General features: G+C 41.6%; 2 protein-coding genes across 2 annotated transcripts in view; one reads left to right on the top strand and one right to left on the bottom strand.

The window, feature by feature from the left end:
- The window catches only part of arsh (arylsulfatase H), a 208,697-nt gene that overhangs the window by 39,728 nt on the left and 147,175 nt on the right, over positions 1–21,794 (top strand). The window lies entirely within an intron of this gene.
- On the bottom strand, positions 1,503–16,537 carry LOC133993102 (matrix-remodeling-associated protein 5-like). Its single transcript, XM_062431959.1, has 11 exons — positions 16,350–16,537; positions 15,845–15,974; positions 14,109–14,350; positions 13,354–13,505; positions 8,998–12,536; positions 7,759–7,900; positions 6,816–6,951; positions 5,172–6,377; positions 4,860–5,067; positions 3,842–4,063; positions 1,503–3,695 (listed from the first exon to the last, which is right to left on the bottom strand). Exons 1-11 carry the CDS (start codon positions 16,535–16,537, stop codon positions 1,503–1,505), a joined length of 8,358 nt encoding a protein of 2,785 aa, XP_062287943.1.

The following is a 21,794-nucleotide window of genomic DNA, read 5'->3' as shown; positions in this document are numbered from 1 at the left end:
AACACTCACACCAGACTTCTCTCTCTTTCTGTGCAATATTTCTGAACAAAACTGTGCTCCAGCTGTTAACATTTCATGGATTAAAACACTTCACTTATATTTTCCATGTTTATTTATAAAATGAAGCTGTTAAAAATATACCAACCATTCATCATTGGCTAGTCAGACATCAAACATACATAATAATATTGAATAACTTCTCTCTCTTTATGACAAAGAAACACAACACACTGGTCTTACATCAGAGTCTTTACAAGACAAATAATTTAAGAAGAAAATGAAAAAATCAAAGACGAGATTAAGGGAACAGGATCACCATGAGCAGGAAGCTCTGTGTACAAACTCAGGGCAAGCTCTCGAATCAAACACATATTTATACAATCTTTGAAATCAAAATAATTATGAATACCGCTCTTCACATAATTGGATAAGCCAAAAGCAAAAATAATTCTGTGAGAATATGAGACACAGTCAACAGTGGTAGAACAGTCAAAGTTTGACATCAAAATGGATCATAATGCTGAAGCCCTATATTATCTGTCTGTCAGAGATTTAAAGTGTAAATAAGGCTACCAATTTAAATTATGCTACAAAAGCACATCAGGTCAAACAACAAAATCCAACCTCCTTGCAATATGTTGTTTATACATTTTTAAAAAGAATGTATAGCACTTCAATTGCAAATATAGAAAATATCATATTTGAATTCTAAAAACCTGTATTTTTTGTGAATAATGTCCCAGTTTGAAGCAGTCAAATATTTTATAAATATACACCAAGATCACATTTGATTACATTATGTGACGTCAAATAGAACATAAATATTAAGTATAGACAGCTGTAAAGGACAAACTGCCCCTTGTGTGATACTGTGTGGTGTCCATATTATTAAGTGAACCAGTAATGTATATTACACTGTAGTTCAGTGTGAATTGACAAATGGATAGTAAAACATCCTTATTTTCAGGGATTTGTGTTGTTGAGTTTAACAATTATTGAGTTTAAAACTGTGAAAAAAGGTAAGAATGTACATGCACATTTGTGGGCATTTACATTTTGTACAGAAATCTTCAATTTGCTGTGCATCTTACTATCATCAGTATTTGTAACTTGAGCACCATTTCAAAATGGGCTTTTAAGAGTTAAGTGATGTATGTACATACAACAATCCTCTTTAAACACAATTAGTATGTTTATGAAGCGACAAATAACACTGATTCCACTTGTGAATCTTGCAACTCCTCATACTAAAACAATATAATACTGAAACATAATACAGTAAGAAAACACATACATATGACCTATGCTGTATATTAGTAGTGTCTTTTCTGAGTTTCAACAGTATCTCCTGGATGGAGTTTTGCAGTTCCTTTGGGCATAAGGGACACATTGAGTTAACATCTGAGGAGTTCAATCACCAGTCCGCAAGAGTGTTTGAGTCTCTGTCTGTCTACTCCATGTTTGTATCTGTGTGTATCTGTGTTTGTGCTTGTTTTGACCGATTATATAACATGTAGGTATGTTGCCTTGGTGTCCACTCCTATTACATTTTTGGCAGTGCACCTGTAAAATCCTGTATCCCTACTTGTCGGGTTCTGTATCACCAAGGAACCCTGAGGACTAAGGTAGCGGTTGCCATAGATACGAGCCTGACCCATCACCCTCAGCTGTGTCAGGTCTGGTGTTTCCCAGGTAACCGTTGCCCGGGGTGTTGCTATGGTAAGACAGGGCAGCTCCACAGCAACCCCAGGGCGTGTGTAGGTCACAGGGGAGGGGCCTGTTGTGATGCGCGGGGGGTAGGCGATGACGATAACAGGAACCGTGACAACTGAAACTGAAGAGGAGTCGTAACTGGTGGATCTGCAGGTGTAGGTGCCTCGGTCAAACACAGATGCTTGTTGCACGACAAATGTCCCATCCTCTTGGACTAAGTATCGGCCTGAGTCACCACTCTCACCCTTGGACACCACCTTGCCACTGGGCAAGGTCCATGAGAGAGATCCCTGGGTGTGTCCAGCTGTTTGAGGAGCAGGGCAGGGTAGGCGAAGAGTCTCTCCATTAATAATGCTCACTAGGGAGGCTGATCTGGTGCTCACTGCTGGCTCTGAGACAGGGCCACTTGAACGAGGGGGAGGGCCAACTGGACGAGGCACAATAAGAGAAGGTTTATCCCTCTGCAAAGGCTTTTGAGTGACTAGGATACTTTGATGAAACATCTCAGGCAATACTGGCCTTGACTGAGCTGTAGCAAGTGAGACTCCTGTGCGAGGTCCCTCCAATGAAACAGGACTTTTCTGCCCAGGTCTTTCCATAGCTGGTCCCCTAGGTGGAGATCGAGCCTCTTCTTGTGCATCAAAGACATCCAGCTCCACCTGTATCCTTGTCTCTCCTCTTTCACCTCTCACTACACATACCAAGGTCCCACCATCACTCGCCCGCACACCCCTCAGCTCTAAGGAGCCATTGCGGTGCACAGTCAGACGGCTCCCATAGTAAGGAGCTGGCAACACACCGTTACCAGGCAGAAGCCAGGCCAGGCGGGGGGGAGGGGATCCGGTGGAGGGGCATGGCAAAAGAACATTTTGGCCTTTCGCCACTCGCTGCTTCACTGTCGTCACCACACCCACAACTGTGTTAGCAGAGTTATTAATAGCCCCTGGACCAGCACTACTTATACCACCACTATTCCTTGTTTTATCATTGGTCACTCCTGTATTGCTACTCCTACTGAACCCGTTGACATTAAATGTGCCTGTGCCAGCTCCATAATTAGGCACACTGCTACTAAAAACACCAGCATTTCTAGGAAAATCACTTATCTTGCCAATGTCTCTGTTGGTGCTTGCTTCATCACTAGCCTTTATCGCACTGACTTCATTATTACTAGTCCCAGAATTCCTTTCAACACTATCTCCTCTAACTGTGCCTTGACTACTTCCCACACTAATACTCCTACTAATAATGCCAGGTCCATTTCTATTTATTCCAGTGTTATCTGCTTTAATGCCTAAATTCCTTGCCCCACTCAGCCCAACACTGATTACACTACCAAATTGTGTTGGAATTACACCAACATGCCTGTTGAATTCATTTTGACTATCAGTCCTAAGGGCAGGATTAAAGTCATTGGTTGCTATTTTAATGCCATTGCTTGGTACAGTGTTTCTTATCCTGCCATTACTATCGCTAGAGCCAGTGTTGTTGCTGTCATTGCTACTAAGCTTGCTTGTTACACCATTGGTAAATCTATACTGGCTTATCCCTGCATTATTAATGTTGCCCCCTGTTCTAGTACGATGATCACTTCCTGGCCCATTGCCAGTACTCCAACCTCTTCCTTCCACCTGGCCACCAAGTCCATGATTAGGGATTTCCACCTCCAAGCCCACTACCATGTGTCTCTCCCCAGCTGAGTTGGTTGCTCTGCATGTATAGTTTCCGGTGTCGACCTTTTGGGCCTGACGCACCTCCAGAGTTCCATCTGAAACCACCACAACCCGCTCAAAGTAAAAACCAGAACCAGAACTCCGTGGGATGACACGGCGGGCTGGGGAAAACCACGTCACTGTTGGGGTGGGATCTCCTGTGGCCTGGCAGTGGATGATGGCGGTCGCTCCCTGCCGTACTTTGAGAACGTGGTAGCTTCTGTCATCGGTGAAGGTTGGTGGAGATGTCATCATGACCTTAACTTTGACCTTGATGGAATGAATTTAAATGAATCAATAACTGAGATCCTTTTATTTGTATTAAAGCTGTGTTTTTATTTCTGAAATTAATAATTGGATTGGAGTCATTTGATAAATTATTCTTAAGTCATCTCTAAATAGAAATGTTGTCATACCTTCATGGTGTCTTGACCTCCTTGATTCTCAGCATAACATGTGTACTCCCCTTCCTCTCCAATACCCACTACTGGAACCAGTAGCGTCCCATTGTCAAACACAGTCAGCCTCCGTGCTCGCACTCCTCTGTCTTCCCCTTGCAACACACTGTTCACCATGGTTCCATCTGGCAGGCTCCAACGGACAGCTGGGTCGGGCAGTCCTGATGCCAAGCAGTCCACCTGCCAGGAAGAGGATCATTGGTTAAATGCTGTTATCTCTTAAAAGTTTGTGTGCCTGTTATTTCTAATGAGAGCTGAACTTCTGAGCTGTTGAGAAATAACAACTTCTTCTTTATGTAAGAAGGAGAAAAACATACTGTACTGGACATTTAGGTTTCTTAGGCTCTTACAAAAAGTAAACTCACATTACAAAAAACACTGTTAAGCATCCAGAAATTTAGAAGCATTAAAAATACAATTTAAAGCACATATATATAAATTAAATAAGCAAAAAATCCCACAATAATATTTCTTGCATATCAGCCCAGTATATTTAATTGAGCTGTTAAATATTCACGTGTGAAGTACTATCCCCTGAAGGCTGCTGTTGATTATTCAAAACAGCCTATGATATGGCAGATCTTTCTTTTCTTTTTGAGTCAAAAAAGTAAGTACATTTGATCAAAAAACAAACAAAACACATCTCCAAGCTGTGGAAAATGTTGGCATCACACAAACTGCAGTAGAAATAAAACTCCACACAAATCATAGCCTCAACAAAAAAGCTTAACAGTGGAGGAGTGGAAGAATCCATTGGTGGAAAAGTCTTAAGTGAGTGTGTACAATAAAACACAGTCTCAGTTGTTATTTAAAATTATGTATTGCCAATGTGTTCATATGTCAGTGAATTAATTTAATAAATAATAAAGTGTCCAAGAAAGCCATTTATCATAATATTTTTATAGTTTCTCAAATTAACATATTGGAAACTGGGAGAGAGATGTATAATAATTTACTTCTTTTTCATTTAGCTTACCTTCAGTGGTTTACCGAATAATACCATCTGATTGAGTGGCTGCTTGGGTTCAATCTTGGCAGGCTTGGAAGCCACGGAAACATGCAGGAGACGATAATCATCTGCAACCTTGTTGCGTGTGACACAGAGATAGTCTCCAGCATCCTTCTCTGTTACTGCTTGGACTGACAGGGTGCCATTAGGGTACACCTTCATGCGTCGATCAAAACTTTAATTTGAACATAGACACAAATAACAGATATATAGAATGAGACACAACACAAGATATAATAGTCCAACCAACAAAATCTTACACACCCTCAACCCCTGTACCTGAAGTGCATGTCCACCAGTTTCCTGCTGGGGGTCCTCCAAATGATAATGGGAGTTGGGTTGCCAGTTACAGAGCAGTGGAGCTGCAAATTACCCCCATACTGAACAGTATTGACGGAGGGTGAGGTGGAGACAATACGGGCTTTGCTGAATGGAGAGACAGGCAAGGAGTGCAAAACAGCTGAAGCTCTGCTTTTGTCTGAGGGGGGAGAAGAAGTAACTCGTGTGTTGTTTACAATGCTGGGTAAGAGTTTGGTGTTACTTGCAGGCACTGTGAAGGGTGGGGAGAGAGAGGAGAGTTTTGTTGTCTTGAAGTTAGTAAAGTGTGTGGGGGAGGCAGTGACTGTTTTATTGATTTTGGGAGCTGACTTAGTGGAATTGCCTTGGTGAGGGTTAGAAGAGCTGGGGATGGCCAACAAGGTCCTGGATCTATCAGAGGGCAATACAGGGGAGAGACTAGCAGAGTTGAATGGCTTTGAGGGGTAACTGGGATTGGACAAAGTTTTCTCTTTAAGAAGTAATGGTGTTTTTTCAGTAGCAACTGCTTTTGCCCCTTCATTTCTTGCTCCTCCCTCTCTTCCTCCTCCTTCTGCTCCCCATTTGACTTCTACCTTCACAGTCCTCTTATCAGCTCCAACAGCATTACTTGCTGTGCACTCATAATTTCCTGAGTCCTTTGGCCCAGCTTTTCGAATATGCAGTGTCCCATTGGGTAAAACAAAAAGGTTTCCATGGAGAAACTGGGATGGGCGAACTAGAGTCCCACCTGGGATACGCCAGCGCAGAGTTGGTGGCGGGGCACCTCGGGCAGAGCAGTGAGCATAAACAGGCATCCCTAGAGACAAGAGCAGGTGTTCGACTCTGGGTTGCTGTATCACTGGGGGCAACGAGGACACATGTACACGGACAGATGCACTGGCAGCACCTGCTGAGTTGGAGGCCACACAGCGATACACTCCCCGGTCAGTAGGTAAAGTTGCTGAGATATGAAGGGTTCCATTTCTGTCCACAGTGATGCGACTGCTGGAGGGGGCATTGGATGTCAGGACAGAACGATCCGACAGGACCCAAGAGAGCAAAGGAGTCGGAACGCCATCCGCCTGGCACTCCAAGTGCACCTCTCCACCTTGATGAATGGTTGTTTCTCTGTAGCTGGCCAGCTGCATCCGCGGGGGTCGTGTCCACGCTTCCAGGGTGGTTAGCAACCTGTCATAGAAGAGTAAAGCACACACATATTCAATATAGAAAGACATGATAACATTTTTAGCATTTCAAATGAAAACAAACTGTAGATGTCATGTCATGTGAAATACCAAAAAACTCAGTTCAAAGTAAAATAATAGAATCAAATAATCATATAATCAAAATAGAAACATGGGCACATGAAACACTATACTAAAATAGACCACACATATTGGTCTTATTATGGACAAAGTTCATATACAGAGATTTGCATATGTCTTGAATCAGGGGTTTGGACTGTGTTTGTACCTTTAAAAAGAAAAACAGCATACATAATAGCATTTAAAGTGCAGTTTGCCTTAGGCGTATGCAGTGGGTATTAAAAACATTTTGTCTTATGGTCATAAATGAGTATATAGTATATAGTGCATTAATTTTCATGACTGGTATTAATAACCTCACCTGTCACGACCCAGAAAGCTCTGTGCACTGCAGATGTATGTGCCCCTGTCCTGCAGCTGAACATTCTGGATAACAAGGGTGCCATTTGGCAGAACCTCAAAACGTTGAGCCCTGGAGTGGATTGACATCACCGCTCCTGAGGGAGAGAGTGACACAAACACTCAGACAGTCAGACAGAGAGACAGAGAGAGCATGAAAACTGAGGCAAGTTGAGAAAGAAAGTTTGAGAGTGAGTAAGAGACAGAGAGGAAAGGAGGAACAGGGACACGCCGAGTGGCGCAGCGTGTAAAGTCAGTGATGCAGTGCGAAAAATGTTCCATTAAATTCTTGCAATATGTCTTTCCCACATGGCAAGCTAGAGAAAAGCCCATTGTATGTATGCCAGTGTGTAATGCTGGGTGTTAATAGGTTATTTCATTGCAGTGCAACTTCTTCATAAAAAGCTAAGACTGATTTCCTTTTGCATCTGTGACTTCAGAATGTAAATACAAACCTTTATTTATTCTGTTTCAAAGGCAAAGCCTGTAGTTCTTAATCATATAACCACATATTCACACACACACACACACACACACACACACACACACACACACACACACACACACACACACACACACACACGCACACATATATACATGTATATATATATATATATATATATATACAAACATACATACTGTATGTGTGTGTATAATTCAGTTCTGATTGACTAACAAGCATTTCTATGTTTCCTTGCATTAATAAAAGTATAGGCCTGGTGTCTGTTCCAGGTAGCAGGTTTACTGAGTTATCTGGAAAACTTTGCTGACATCAGCCCATGAACCAGTTTTAATAGCCTTCCAGGTGGATGTTTAATTGAAGGTAAGGTACAGTTTAGCATTGAATGCTGTTTTGTTTGTGTGCATATGTTTATGCTGAAATAAATGTGTGCTTAGCTGTATACCTGTGGCGACCTTGGTCCATGTGATGGAGGGTTTAGGCTCTCCCTGAGCTTCACAAGCCAGTCTGGCAGTGCTCTCTGCTGGGAACGACACTGTCCTGATGTGTGGGTCTGAAATCCTTGGTCTAGATCTCACCACTGAGGCCTATGAAAAAGATACTATACAAATTATAGTAGTGAATACAGTAATAAATAATAAAATGAATGAGTCTTAAAAACTATTTAGGAGACGTATGAGAGCAGGGCTCCACTAATGAAAGTACTTCAGCATGCAAAGCTGCAGCATTGTGTTGGTCTCATAGTTGTAATTTTTCAGAGAGCATAGCTACAATGAATAAAAAGTGAGAACTAGTACTACTAAGACCGTTACACATCAGTACAAAATCTTTATTCAGAAAAGTCAATACCCAATTTAAAACTGATAAATGCCGACACGAATAGCTAAACTCTTCAGTAAATTGTTTTGTAAATTGTTTTTGTAATTACTTGTATTTTTTTAAATAGTGCGATTTTAGCCATTATTGTGGAATCGGTTCATAAATTCAATACTGTGATTTAGAATTACTCATTGGTGGTGAGCCCAGTAGTTTGGTTTGCTGAGGCTTGCCAATAGTGCTCTGAGAATTAATTAACAATTGATATTTTTAAATCCATTCCGATTAGGCTCTCCAAACACATAATGTTGATTATGGAACATGTGTTTTTCATCTCTTCTTTAGATCTGAAAGTGACTCTGGCAGAGCTCTGGAAAATCCATGAAATTGAAGAATTGTCATAAACATCCCTTCGGTTTAATAGCAGGTCATGTGGATACAGATTAGACTATTTTCAGATCTCTTATGCATTTTTGCTAAGCTTTTGCCCAAGGGCTTGCACAGTTGTGTGTTGTGTATATGTGCATATGTGTGTTACTATTTTCTGGGCCAGCACTCACTTAGAAAATAAATGTTAATTTGAGTTCCACTTAGATGACAAACAAGACAAATGACTCTATATATATATATATGAATTGCAAACCACATTTAAGACTGCACTTAAATAAATGACCAACTGAATGAATGACGAGCAGAAAAACAGGGAAACATTAAATAAATTAGCAATTAAATTAACAAATAAAGCACAGATTGTTATCTTAGTTTGGCTTCTACTCGTCATAATGTATGGGCTTGCTTTAAGACCCATTTGGGGTAAGACTATCCACAAAATAGCAATATGATGTTATTTGAATGGATTTGAACTCACTCCAGGTACAGCAGGGAATGAAGGAGAGGGTGGCCAGTTTGGTCTGCTGCTGTGTGAATCTGGAATAGAATTAGCTGCAGGGTTCTTCCAGTCAGTAGGAAGTCGACTCTGGTTAGGAGTCCCAGAAACAGGCCTCCCTCTGGAGTCAACTTGGCCCACGTTTGGCCTCTCTCTGGATGATGATCTGGTGCTTGTTGAAGTCATTGTTGTGGAAGTAGCAAAAGGTGTATAAGGTGTGGTTGCCCTAACAGTAGTTGGAGGATGTTTGGCTGAGATGGTACTAGTACTAGGAGTCAGAGTAGTAGTTTTAGTAGTTGTAGAAGTAGTAAAAGTTGTGGGTTTAGGAGTTGTGGGAATAGCTTTGAATGAAATTGAACTACTACTAGTAGTAGAGGTAGTGGTAGTAGTGAAGGTAGTAGTAGAGGGAGTAGCTGTAGTGGTAGAGGGGCTAGTTGAAGAAGTTATAGTGGTAGTGGGAGCAGTAGATATAAGAGTAGGACTTGTAGTAGTAGAAGTAGAAGTGGTGCTATACATTGGAGTAATTGTAGTAGTTGTAGTTGACGTGATGGGATTTGTAGTAATAGGAGTAATTGTAGTTGTTGTGAGAAGTGTGTCACTAGCTTCAGTAGTAGATATACTTGTAGTGCTTCCAGCAGAACTAGTCAAATGAGTTCTCTTGAGAGTGGTTGAAGTAGTTGTTGCCGAGGAATCAATGGAGGAGTGAGTGGATGAGAGAGTGGTGGAGGATGCATATACATCCAACAAATTGCTTTCCAGCTCTTCACTGTGTTTGCTTGGGGGTCTATCAGCATCTTTTCCTGAGACTGTATGTGGGTGTATGCCATGTGTGTGTGTCCTGCCATGCGTGTCTGGCATGTGTGTCTGTGTCGTCACGATATTAGAGGGAGTGGATGCTGGTATTCTAGTGTTAAGGAGAGTGAACACTGCAATGTCTGGTCTGTCTACTGAGTGAGTCATCATGCCTATATGTGTCTTTGTGTGAAAAGGGGATAATGAGCTAGGGAAGGAGGGGGTCAGTGAGGGGAAGGCAGATTCGGAAGTAGAGACACCAGGAGTGTTAGGAAGAGGGGTAGACAGAGCCACACCATTTGGAGTAGAAATAAGAGTCTTGTTACGGCCGCTCTGTGTTGATAAAGTCGCTGGAGTTGTAGTTGTTGACACCATCAACAACACATTCATTTGATCTGTGGACGTGTCAGGAGTCACAGTTACTGACCTAGGGTTTGTAAGGTCAGGCAGAGGTCGGGGTGGGGTCATAGGTCGAACCCTATGCCTGTTGATAATTCGTCTTCTCTGTCCAATCCTCCTGCGAGAGTTCCCTGGGCTTTGAGGCCGCAAGTTCGGCACGAAATTAGGAAGGACTCCTTGCTGGCGGTTTGGAGACCTGGATCTAGATGGAATGAGGCTTGCTTCTTGTTCCTCTCCTTTAACTGGTTCTGAGACAATTTCATTCATTCTAGTTACTGGCTTAGAGGTGGTGGGATCTTTTTGTGTGTCTGGGTTTGTCACTGTTTCTGTCTGTGGACCTGTCTCTGCCTGTATGTGTGTCTCTGTTTCATTTTCTAGATCTGTCTGTGTTTTTGTTGACCTCTCTATCGCTGTATCTGTCTCAGTGTCTGTTTTTGTGTCTCTTTGTGTCTGTGTTTCTGTGTGAACAGGGTAAATGGGCTGTAGGCCTTCTTCTTGTAAAGTTGCATCATCAACAGATGACCCTTCAGTTTCTGCTTCCATCCCTTCTCCTTCTGCTCTATCTATCTCTGTATTATCATCTCCCTCATGTTTTCCTGTGTATCCGTCTTTGCCTCCACCCACCGGTTCAGCTGTGGTCTTTTCTGCTGTGATGGACTGACTGTTGTTATTGGGAACATTCTTTTGGCGTATCTTAGCCAGTATGTCAGCCCATTTCATAGGGTCTATCTTTTGTTTGTTTGCGGCGATTCTATGTCTGTTGTCATAATGGTTTCTTCTCTGTTCAATGGAGGATACAGGCCCTCCTCCTCTTCTTAGGGAGCCGTCTCTCACAGGCCCACGTCTTCTGGGTTTCCCAATTGGATAACGTCTGTTCAGGGGTGGTTGGAGAGGTCTTGGGCGCTTCCTGTTGATAACAAGAGTTCTCTCTTCTTCCACCTCTTCATTCCCCGATCCTTCCTCCACTTGACGTAGTAAAGGGGCTCGTATCTTGGTTGACCGGCCAGCGGCTGACTGTGGTCCTCTAGGAAATGACGTTCTCAGTGGTGGGGGATGTCGTGGGTTTATTTCCAGCTGCATGGACAGAGAGTCACTACCATACTGATTGACCACAATACAGCGGTAATAACCTGCATCTTTCAAAGAGGGGTTATAGAGAGAAAGACTCCCATTTGATTGAATAGTGAGTCCACCTGATACAACTAATCCCTGCCGTACTATATTTCCATTTGGTAACACCCAACTCATGTATGGTACTGGTGAACCAGATGCTTTGCAGGACAGACTGAGGGGCTCCCCTACGGTTCCCATGACAGGAGTTCCCACTTCCTCTCCTGAAGGTGGAACAGATGACTCAGCTACTGCTAGGCGCAGGGTTAGAACATCTACATCCTGGCCAGCCTGGGCTATGCAGTAGTAGATCCCAGCATTTAAAAGCTGCAGTTCTTGTAGAAGTAACCCAGAGGCCGAGGCCCGGAGTCTACCATCTTGACTACTAGAGGGGGAGACGAGTTGGGATCCATCTGGAAGAATCCATTGTACTTTGGGATTACCAGAGCTTAGAAGAGGGCAGGGGAGTTCCACTTTACTGCCTGCTACAGCTGCCAGTGCTGTGGTGGTATTATTAGTTGAAATGAGCACCCATGGATGAGCAGCTGGGGAGAATGTTGAAGGAAGACCAGTAGGGTCAGGATGAGCAGACACTCTTGTTGAGTATATAAGGTGTACTCTATGTGCATTCGACTGTGCTCTATTAAGTTGAATGCTAATGGCTGGCTGTAGTAACCACTGCGGTCTGACTTTAACAGAAGCTTTTACTCCAGTGTGATAATATCCCTCGGTCTCTGTTGTCTGTCTGTAGCGGTAGGCCAGCGTCGGGGCTTTACTAAGCATAATCTCCCTCTCAAGGCGAACCGCAGTCTCACTGTAGTAAGCCAGGATCCGCCAAAGATTCTCATAGCTCTCTCTCTCCACAGGGCACTCCAGGGAGAGTGACATAGCAAGAGGGAGAGGAGAAGAGGATGAAAGGGAAAGATCTGGAGGAGGAGCAATATCCTGAGAGTCTGAAGAGTGAGTGATGTTGCAGCTCAGATCAACACTGTACCCCTGTTGGTCAGAGAGGCCCAGAGAGGCAATGCCTAAAGGCTCTATGAAGGATTCACTTGGCTGGATCTCACTGAGGTCTGTCTCCAAAGGTTTGCCTCTTCCCGGGGCGGGTATTATGGGAGAGGCGCAAGATAGCTCGGTCTGCTCAAGTAAACCCTGCCCCTGATGGGAATTGGGTGAGGCACAGATCGGACACTGAGGACCACTGGGGCATTTCATTATGCCTAATTGAAAGAAAGAAACAGAGAAAATGATGTCACAAAAGGCACCCTTACTATTTCTGTATCAACAGTGTGTAACATCATAGCACCTATACAAACGTATTAGTGTGCATTTCAGCTCTCTGCACATATTAAAAGAGTCATATATTAGTCATGCCAGATCTTTTTAAGCATCCATTACCCTTTATATCTCTTACTAATTAGGTATGGTTTCTTCATCTACTCATAAATCAGAAATATGCATCACTTCATTATTGCACAGCAATCATTAGCCTTTATTTCAGTTGCCTGCACACACATCAATGCTGTCATCATGGATTAGTCATGGCAGGTTAAATCTGGCATATCAATGAGAGACATTTCACAGTCCTGCCTTCTTTCACATCTCAATAACAGCCACAAGACAAACTAGTACTGAAAATGAGCGAAAATGGAGACAAGCAAGTAATGAAAAGCAGGTGGAAAGATGTCAAAGGTATCGAGATAACAAGTCCAGATGTGTCTAAATTCAAACTGAACTCATCTTTCTATCATCTGGCTGGATTTGACATACTGCACAGCTACTAGACATATTACAGACTTTAAATATCAAGAAATGAATTTCCTGTTTCTTAGTCAGTTCCCATGTTTCTTCTCATCTTATCTCTTTGCTCTCGTTCAGTCACCCAAGCAACCCACATGTTGCATTAACCACTGCCTTATTACATATCTGTTTGAACTGAACTGGATCAAAGGCATCGCAAACTCCCATTGTTAATGGACTGTATGTGGGAGACAAAACACCAAGAGAAAAAAATGATACTGCAGACATGATAGTCACCTGGGTGGGCCAGACTCCAAGGGAAAAACCAGTTCATCCTACAGTCACAACTCCACGGATTAGCCTGCAGCACAAGAGACTCCAGCAGGGGTGCAGTTTGTAAGGTCTCTCTGGGCAGAGTGGTTAGACTGTTGTTGGACAGGTCTAGGTGTCTACAGGAGGGAAAGACAGTGAAAAAGAGGTTGCGATGAGGAGGGGGAAGAGAGGGAGGACACAGAGGTTGAATCAAAGTCAAAGAGGAATGAAGGAATGGATGAATGAGTGGGAGGGGGCCGTGACAGATGAAAGGTGAGAAAATCATCCATCATTTTTTTAAATCATTTTCATCATCACCTTTATCAGACCCAAGTCATAAATGATAATACTATGAACACAGGATTACTATGAGTGGATCGGAATGAGGTTGAAGAGACAATGCTATGTATATAAATACCAATAACCACTAATGGAAATGTTACGATTTGTTTTCTGTGAAAAGTCACAGCCAGATTTGGGAATTTCACCTTTTTAACTGTATTTGTTGATAATAAGGGTAATTTGCCATCACTGTTTTTTTTTTTTGGCAAAAAATGCAAATTAAGTTGATTGTTTTTGAATTTTTGCCCAATCACAGACTTTACAGGCAAAGACAAGTCTCCTTACTCTCAGAACCACCAGTATGGGCATATCTGCTTACTTTAAAACATAATTTTGAAGATATAATAACTTCCCCAACACTGATTACTACATTATGTGCTTCAGGTGTTAAAGCTCACCTGAGTGTAGAGAAGTAATATGTATTCAGGAGGGACAGCGTGCACAAAGTGTGGGGATGTAGCTGATGTAGCCTGTTCCCTTGCAGACGTAGCAGCCTGAGGCTAGGCAGCTGGAGCAGGGCCCGGGGGTGGATATGCTGGAGGAGGTTGTGATCCAAGTACAGACGCAGCAGCGAGGTCAGGCCAGAGAAGGTCTGAGATGAAGGGATTTCTCTCAGCTTGTTATAGCTCAGCTTTAATATCTGTGGGGGTGGAGGAAATGGAGTGAGCAGAAGAAATTAATGATTGAGAGCAATCAAATTAAAGACATCAAAGCTGATGAAGAAACCAAATATATGCTATGATCATAATTCTGTCCCTGGACACCACATGCTTTTAAATTGGATTTATGATAAATGATGAGAGGGTGATTGAAGTGAGGATGAAGGATTGGGTGACTAAACTCTTTGTAACTGGAAATGATTGACTGCACCCTGTGTAAATTTGAGCAAAAATATAAGGAAATCTTCCAGCAGCATATAACCACACAATATATTCATGCTGCATGTTTATCAGGTCAAAGCAGGGAAAACTAAAAAGATATATTTGCAGAGGGGGTCCTCAACTTTTCAAATATGAAATGCAGCCCTTTATCCTAAGCAGAAGACTCCAGGGGATCTATTGCTATTCTAGTCATGTGTGGAGAACCCACTATAATTTAAGAAGGCACACCATGAAAACCATGTTGTGAAATTGTGTTCCTGTGTGGCTTATGATAAATCTGCTCTCCAGGGAGACTACTTAGCTGGAAAAGTTCCAGCTGCTGACAGATCTAACACGTGACAATGTCAGCACTTGGAACTATGGATCCTATTAAAAGGCAATGGCAAATATATAAGCATCTGCCTGGGAGATGAAGGCAACAATTGCATGTTGAGTAATATCACTTCCTCATGGACTGCTAACTCTGCCCTTAGGTTGCTGCTAAAATGTCCAGTGCGATTCCTGTCATCGAGCAGTGTGAAGAATGACAGCACATAAATTATGCAATGGGCTAGCTGTACATAAATTAGAAAAATGTGAGCAGAATCATGTAAACTGCTCTTTTAGTTTTTTCACTTTTTATGTATCCATTTGTAATTAAACATAAACACAAGTCAGGGACATTTATCAGTGTTGGGTCCTCTCTAAATTACACCGAAGCCTTTCGATATTTCAACAAATAATATATTCATTCTATTCATGTTGTTAAAAACTGGAATTTCTTCTGTCAGTTAATATATATTAATATCTCATAATTGTAGAGAGCCAGGCAGACTAAACATGAACTGCACATGCAAAATGTTAAAGAGTCTTATGTAACAAGTACATACAATTGTACAGGAGTCCCTGCATGACCCTGCCTGAGGCTGGGGAGGGATGAAGGTATATTTTATGGAGACTTGCTCTTGGTTCATTATTGCAACTGTGTCCTGCACTAACACTAATTTCTGAAGAGTCAAATGTTAAGTATGTGAGGAAATACTGGTTTGTTTTCAAATTGATAGCCATATATTTTATAACCCAGCATTGATAGTTTGGTTTGGCAAAAGAAAGCTCAGGGTACTTTTAGTGTTGGCTGCTGTTAGCTGCCTGAGAGATAGGTCTACTGTAAAAGAAGAGGAAGCAGGCAGTATTTTGCATCATTTCCTATCTGCAACTTTTTATTCCTATTCCTGCAATATTGAGGGGTTCTATGCATGTATGTTCCTGCTTACCTGCAGTGAGTTCATGTCTCGAAACACTGCATCTGGAAGATGGTGGAGATCATTGCTGTGGAGCATCAGAAGCTCTACCTTCTTTAGCCCGGCCAGTGAACTGTCATGGATCCTGCTGATACTGTTGAACCTACAGGAGCATAATGGAATCATCATCATTAACCAATGACATCAATCAACAACTAGTTACTTCCATTAGCTCATTTCTGAACTGTGTTGTCAGTTTCATACCTGATTTCAAACTCTGTGTGTGTGTTTGCAAGGTAAATAAAAGCACTTTAGTTAACATCTTATGTGTGTGTGTGTGTGTGTGTGTGTGTGTGTGTGTGTGTGTGTATGTGTGTGTGTGTATGTGTGTGTGTGTGTGTGTGTGTGTGTGTGTGTGTGTGTGTGTGTGTGTGTGTGTGTGTGTGTGTGTGTGCGTGTGTGTGTGTGTGTGTGCACTTATTACATGCAGACACACATACTTTCATACATTCAAGCATGTGTTTGTGTGTTCCTTTACCCTAAGTTTATGCGCCGTGTGTGTACAGGCAGGCCAGGTGGTATGGCAAGCAGGGAGCGAAAGGTACAATGGACTTCACTGGCCTGGTAGCAGTTACAGCTTCTGGGACAGGCCTGACCCCTGGGCACCTCAAGTGTCAGCACCAGCAGAGCCAGCAGTGCCGCCAGCACACACACACTCCGATACATCTTCACTCCACAAGAGGAGCAGCTACACTGAGGTTATCACTGCCAAAGAGAAAAGGAAAGTCAAGATTGATGGATAGCAGGAACAGCAGCACAGGGAGACCACGCAAAAATCCAGACATGATCTCGCTCTCTCTCTCTCTCTCTCTCTCTCTCTCTCTCTCTCTCTCTCTCTCTCTCTCTCTCTCTCTCTCTCTCACACACACACACACACACACACACACATTCACTCACGCAAGTTAATTATATTTATAGAGACCAAAATCTCCAATTGGACTTGCAATAAGTATACAACACCTAAGACCTGTTATTCTTTGACCCCCACTGTAGCCATACTGACATATTGCAACTGTCTCTAAAAAAATGTGGGCTGTCTACACACCCACAAGCGCCTGCCTATAAGATTAAATGAATGACAGATAGTGAAGATCAGTAAATTCACGTCAAAAAGCGGACCCCACCGCCACCCCTCCCCTCTCTTTCTCTCAATTATCCACTGACTCTCACATAAGCGCACACACTGACTTCAACCATTAAGATTCATCAAGCCAACTGTAGAGCGATAGCTGCACAAAGCTTTTCAACTCAAAGATGTAAATTACGCACTTTTGCCAAAAGCTCTCGAGATGAATAGATTATTGTAATGCATAGTCGTGGTTGACAAGAGCATACCTTGAAATCCTTTGGTCCGGAGGAGTGAGTTATTTCACTGAATTGTTCATCTCTCCTATAAAATGCTTATTTTAATCCAACTGCGCGCTTCGTAAATTGAATATGCAATTAATCAGTTTATTCACCCATTAGCTCCGTGTTTGGTGAAGTGAGAGGATCCTCCCAAAAAGTTGTCACCTTGAGAGAGGTAAAATGCAGTTTAAAACTTTTTTAAATTCACATGACAAAAGTAGAAAACAAAGACAAAAAACAGCAGCTGTTGTAACATCCAACAAGTCTTCTTGTGCGTCTTCGGAAAGAAAAGTAGTACTGGAAGCGACAGGCGGACAGTGTGAGTGTATGTGTGTGCGAGAGCGTTTGTGTGGATGACAGTGGACGTGTGTGAATGTGTATTTGAGCTGAGGAAAGAGGTCTGGACTGAAGTGAACTACGAGTGACGCTCTGGCAGAAGAGTATGTCAAAGGAGGGGCTTTCTGGAAACAGTGGCAACAAGTTACTGCGCTTCAGGCTGCTCATCTCATATCCTTGCACACAGCATATAGTGTACTGTAGGCCAAATCATCCATGAGGAGCTGCAGATCTTTTTACAGCGTCTGTCTCAGTTATTGCAATATACCTTTATACCTGCCTTTATACCTTTTCTGAGCACTCTATCTCCATTTATTGTGTGATTTAATTAGAGGAAGGTGAATTGCTTTTATACTATGGTAATATTTTTTTCAACTTTTCTCTACTTTAGGTGGAAGTTGCAGTAGGGCTTTAGTATGGATTTTTGAAAAAGATCATGAGTCAAAATTACCCCACCCATACTCCACCCCTCCAGGGATGTTTTGACTGGCCACCAAAAATCTTGTGAAAAACAGATCTGATTATTTCACCCTTTTCCTTAGAATGTATTAATTCATTCACATTTTCAATATTCAACATTAGCTCCCTACATGAAGGTCTAAAAGCTGTTTAGGTGTTTTTTCCACACTGTTAGGATAACATTTTAGTTATATTTCTTAATTAAAATGTGGCAATGTAATACTATTTAGTTGAAAGAATAACATATTCAACCTTTAAAACCGATGGTGTGTAATTTGTCTGTAACTGTGAAATATGACCCCCTAAATTCTCAGAAATAACACAGAAGACATGATGTCAGTTTCTTCTCGGGTAGCTATGGTCCATTGCTGCAGAATTACTTGGATAAAACAACCACCTGAGCTAACTGATGCAGTTTTACTATTGCTGTAGTGTTGCAGGCTCCAGCTATCTCAGTTCCATTGTTCAATTTAACTTGGTAGGGCAATGAAACACAATCTGGACATGTGCTTGCTATCCGAGCAGATTCTCATCCATTACAGTACAGTATTAGTTCCAGATAGTTTTAAGGACAAATAAATAAGAAATTGTCCTCTCTTGCGTGTGATCTCAGACTGCCAGGCACCTCATGATGATCACACCTCCTTCTGAAAGACTTAAATGGGTGGAGAGCAAAAATAGACTGATACCCCTCAGCTGTTGTCTCCTGTAAGCACAGTAACTTCCTCACCCACCCCCTTAAGGGCCAGCCTTTGTATGTATGTGTTAGTGACAAGTCTAGTGGGCAAGTCAGTGGCCCCTTTTAAATGAGTTAATTTATGTAGTAGTTTATAACATTAACATTAGGTCTCTTCAAAAGTGGATTGACTGTCCCAATAAAATTGAAAGATACTTTTCTACTCACCATGGGGGTCAGCATGCCCAAGAGCAGCAGCAGCAGATGTGAGAATAAGGTCACCATTGAGGAGGGGCGTTTTTCAATCTTCACATCAGCTGCCTTAATAATTGAGAGGGAAATTAATCTTGAATGAATGTTTATCCCTGCAGTCTGACAAGTGAACATCTGCAAATATCTTTGAAGAGCAGATTTGGTGCTTTACATTCGCCAGATAATTTTTCTCATATGATTCTCAGCATTCACAACACTGTTATTTCCAACATGACCCAATCTCCACCACCCTTCTGTATAACCCTTATGCCTGCAGGCAATGATGGTGGATGACAGCTTTACTGTCCTCATGCTGAACTGATTCCCTGTAGTTGTGAAATGGCTGTAAAAAGCATTAGCCTCAATCCCAGCTCTCTTCATTACAATGCTCATCACAGTATTGGAATGTACCGGATCATAATGAATGAATCACTGTCGGTCTGACAAGATGGAAGAAAGAAATGAGCAAAGACATGATATAATATGAACGGCTCCTTCAGGAGAAGTGAATGAATGAATGAATGAATGAAGGGAGATTGGAGATGGGGATACGGAAAGTTAGGTATGGATCAAAGGCAGCTCTTGACTTATCTTATGGGCAAAGACCAGCAGTGCACAAATGAATGAATAAATCAGTCCATCAATGAGTGTCTTATTCACTGGCTTACTCTAAAGTACATTTACAACTTACTGTGAAACAGTCAATATGTTGCTGTTTGTGCTGGTGGAAATGGGAACCAGGTTCTTTAAAAAAGATATATAGAAGTACAATAGTTTCTCTGGTCATCAGTGTTCTCTGTCTTCTTCTGTCTGGGGCTTGGTGCTATGTAGGTCAACTACTGGAGTGCTGAGTCATGAAATGGGGAAGTAAACAACTCAGAGATTAGACCAGTTTGCTAAAACTGTACATACTTTCAAATCATGTACATTCAGAATTCTTTTTGATTTAGCTTTTGATGTGTGAATATAGTCTTTGCAAAGTTCTGGTTTTAAAAAACTCATTGTACTCCATTAAGTAACATTTTCCTCCCAGCTCCAGTCTTAGAATGATTGAACTTGACTGCAATGTGTTTCTTTTTTCTTAAATTAAAAACATTTTGTATCTGTTCCCATTATGTCAGTAAAGCTGAGAGTGATAAAAACAGTGTAGGGGGAGAAGGTAATGTACCAGCTGAGGTACAGAAGTATTTGCTCAGAGGGACTACGTCATCTTTAAGTATTGGTAGTGATTACTGCTATGAAAACATGATGATTTTGTCATCAGTTATGTAGTTTATGTATCTTTGAGCTCTTTCACATGGTGCACCGAGCAAAAAAAAAAGGAAAGTAATTACAGACCTGTGTAAGGCTCCTTGTCTGTCAAGGTCATTTCAAAAAGGGAAAAAACAGGAATTATGTTCCTCGTGACCTCAGGGCTCCAAACTAAGTTGAGGCTTATAAAGTGCTGGTTAAAAACAGCAGTGACAGGTCGTCCAACACAAACACTGACCGGGCACTTTCATTGAAATCAGCATTCTTAAATATGAGTTGGCTGTTACATAAGATGGATAATTAAATGTGATTACTCTTATTGCATTAGTATGCTGCTCGTAACAATTAGTTGTTTTCAATCACATGATTTACACTGAACTTTCAAAAAAGTTATAATAAATAATACTTTGCCATAACAAGTGCCTCCTCCACTTTCAATTCAACACACTCAGACAACACACTAGACAACAAGTTCTTGTCCACTGACCAATTTTATATTTCAGTAAAATTAGAAAAGGGCATTCAAAGCAGGCTTAAGCCCTTGTTTTTGTCTTGCAGGGAGCAGTTTTATATACATTTACCTCAACCTTGTTTAACATACACATCCAACAATATATATCCTTTAATATAATATATATTTCCAGGCAATAATTTTGCTCCCAATCAGTGGATTTAGATTTGGATTTTAGTGCACAAATTCTGGGTTACTCAGTCACAACCTTTTTTTAAGATTTACAGTTCTGATGACAGCTAACCTTCCCGAAGTCTGAGATGCTTTCTCTAAGCCTGGGGGCAGGTTAGGGCACCGGGAACAGGACCTCAAGATTTATTATTGATCCGTGGCTACAGCAGTCCAAGGGGTCAAGGCTTGTCTGGCTGAGTGAGAGCCTGGGGTTTAGCTGCATGCAGGGATCCAATGAGCTGATGGCCACAAGGACATTTTCTTACAATGTGCTAATATGATCATAGTCTCATTTAACACACCTATTGGCCTTGCTTCTGCCTTTTTCTATGATATTAAGCTAATAAAATGTTAAATTAGTATGTATGCTCGATAAGTAAATTGTAACATGATTTTATGGCTATAGAGACAGAGAGAACATGAGAACACTAATCCATATACACTATACATATATATATATATATATATATATATATATATATATATGTATGTTAAAAAAAAAAAAAAAAAAAACTGTCAGCCGATCAGAGCTCACAATCCACAGAATTGTATTTTCCAGGGCTGTGGTAGTTTTGGGTATGCAGTACACATTATAGAGCAGACACAACAGAGTGATGGGTACTCATTTATGTGAGGACACTGGCAAGCAGTCCATCTGTTGTGCTGCAGCCATTCAAGTTCGATCTGTGTGCACAGTCTGGGAGTCATTTCAAGTAATTCTGAAAGATTTGATGTAGAGAGATTTTAACTGTTTGTGATTCTGTTATTCTAACTATTGCATATTGTTGGAGGATGAATAATTTGATACATTTTGTTTTCATCAGTACTGTATAGTCATATAACTTGTACTGTAGATTTGCAAAACATCTCTGTCTTTTTGTGCATTGTTGCTCTGGACAAGAGATGCTTTCATTTAATGG

Source organism: Scomber scombrus, chromosome 13 (assembly GCF_963691925.1).
Source record: "Scomber scombrus chromosome 13, fScoSco1.1, whole genome shotgun sequence".
NCBI lineage: Eukaryota > Metazoa > Chordata > Actinopteri > Scombriformes > Scombridae > Scomber > Scomber scombrus.
Note: the sequence above shows the minus strand (reverse complement) of the source record. Positions and strands in the feature narration are given on the sequence as shown.

What these genes read in the sequence shown, in the direction of transcription:
- LOC133993102 (XM_062431959.1), bottom strand. Translation starts at nt 16,537, where the DNA reads ATGTATCGGAGTGTGTGTGTGCTGGCGGCACTGCTGGCTCTGCTGGTG. An exon ending in CATTCCCTGCTGTACCTGGA is followed by an intron (nt 7,901 to 8,997) that starts GTGAGTTCAAAT and finishes TCTTTTTCATAG; the next exon opens with GCCTCAGTGGTGAGATCTAG. An exon ending in TATTCGGTAAACCACTGAAG is followed by an intron (nt 4,064 to 4,859) that starts GTAAGCTAAATG and finishes TCTTCCTGGCAG; the next exon opens with GTGGACTGCTTGGCATCAGG.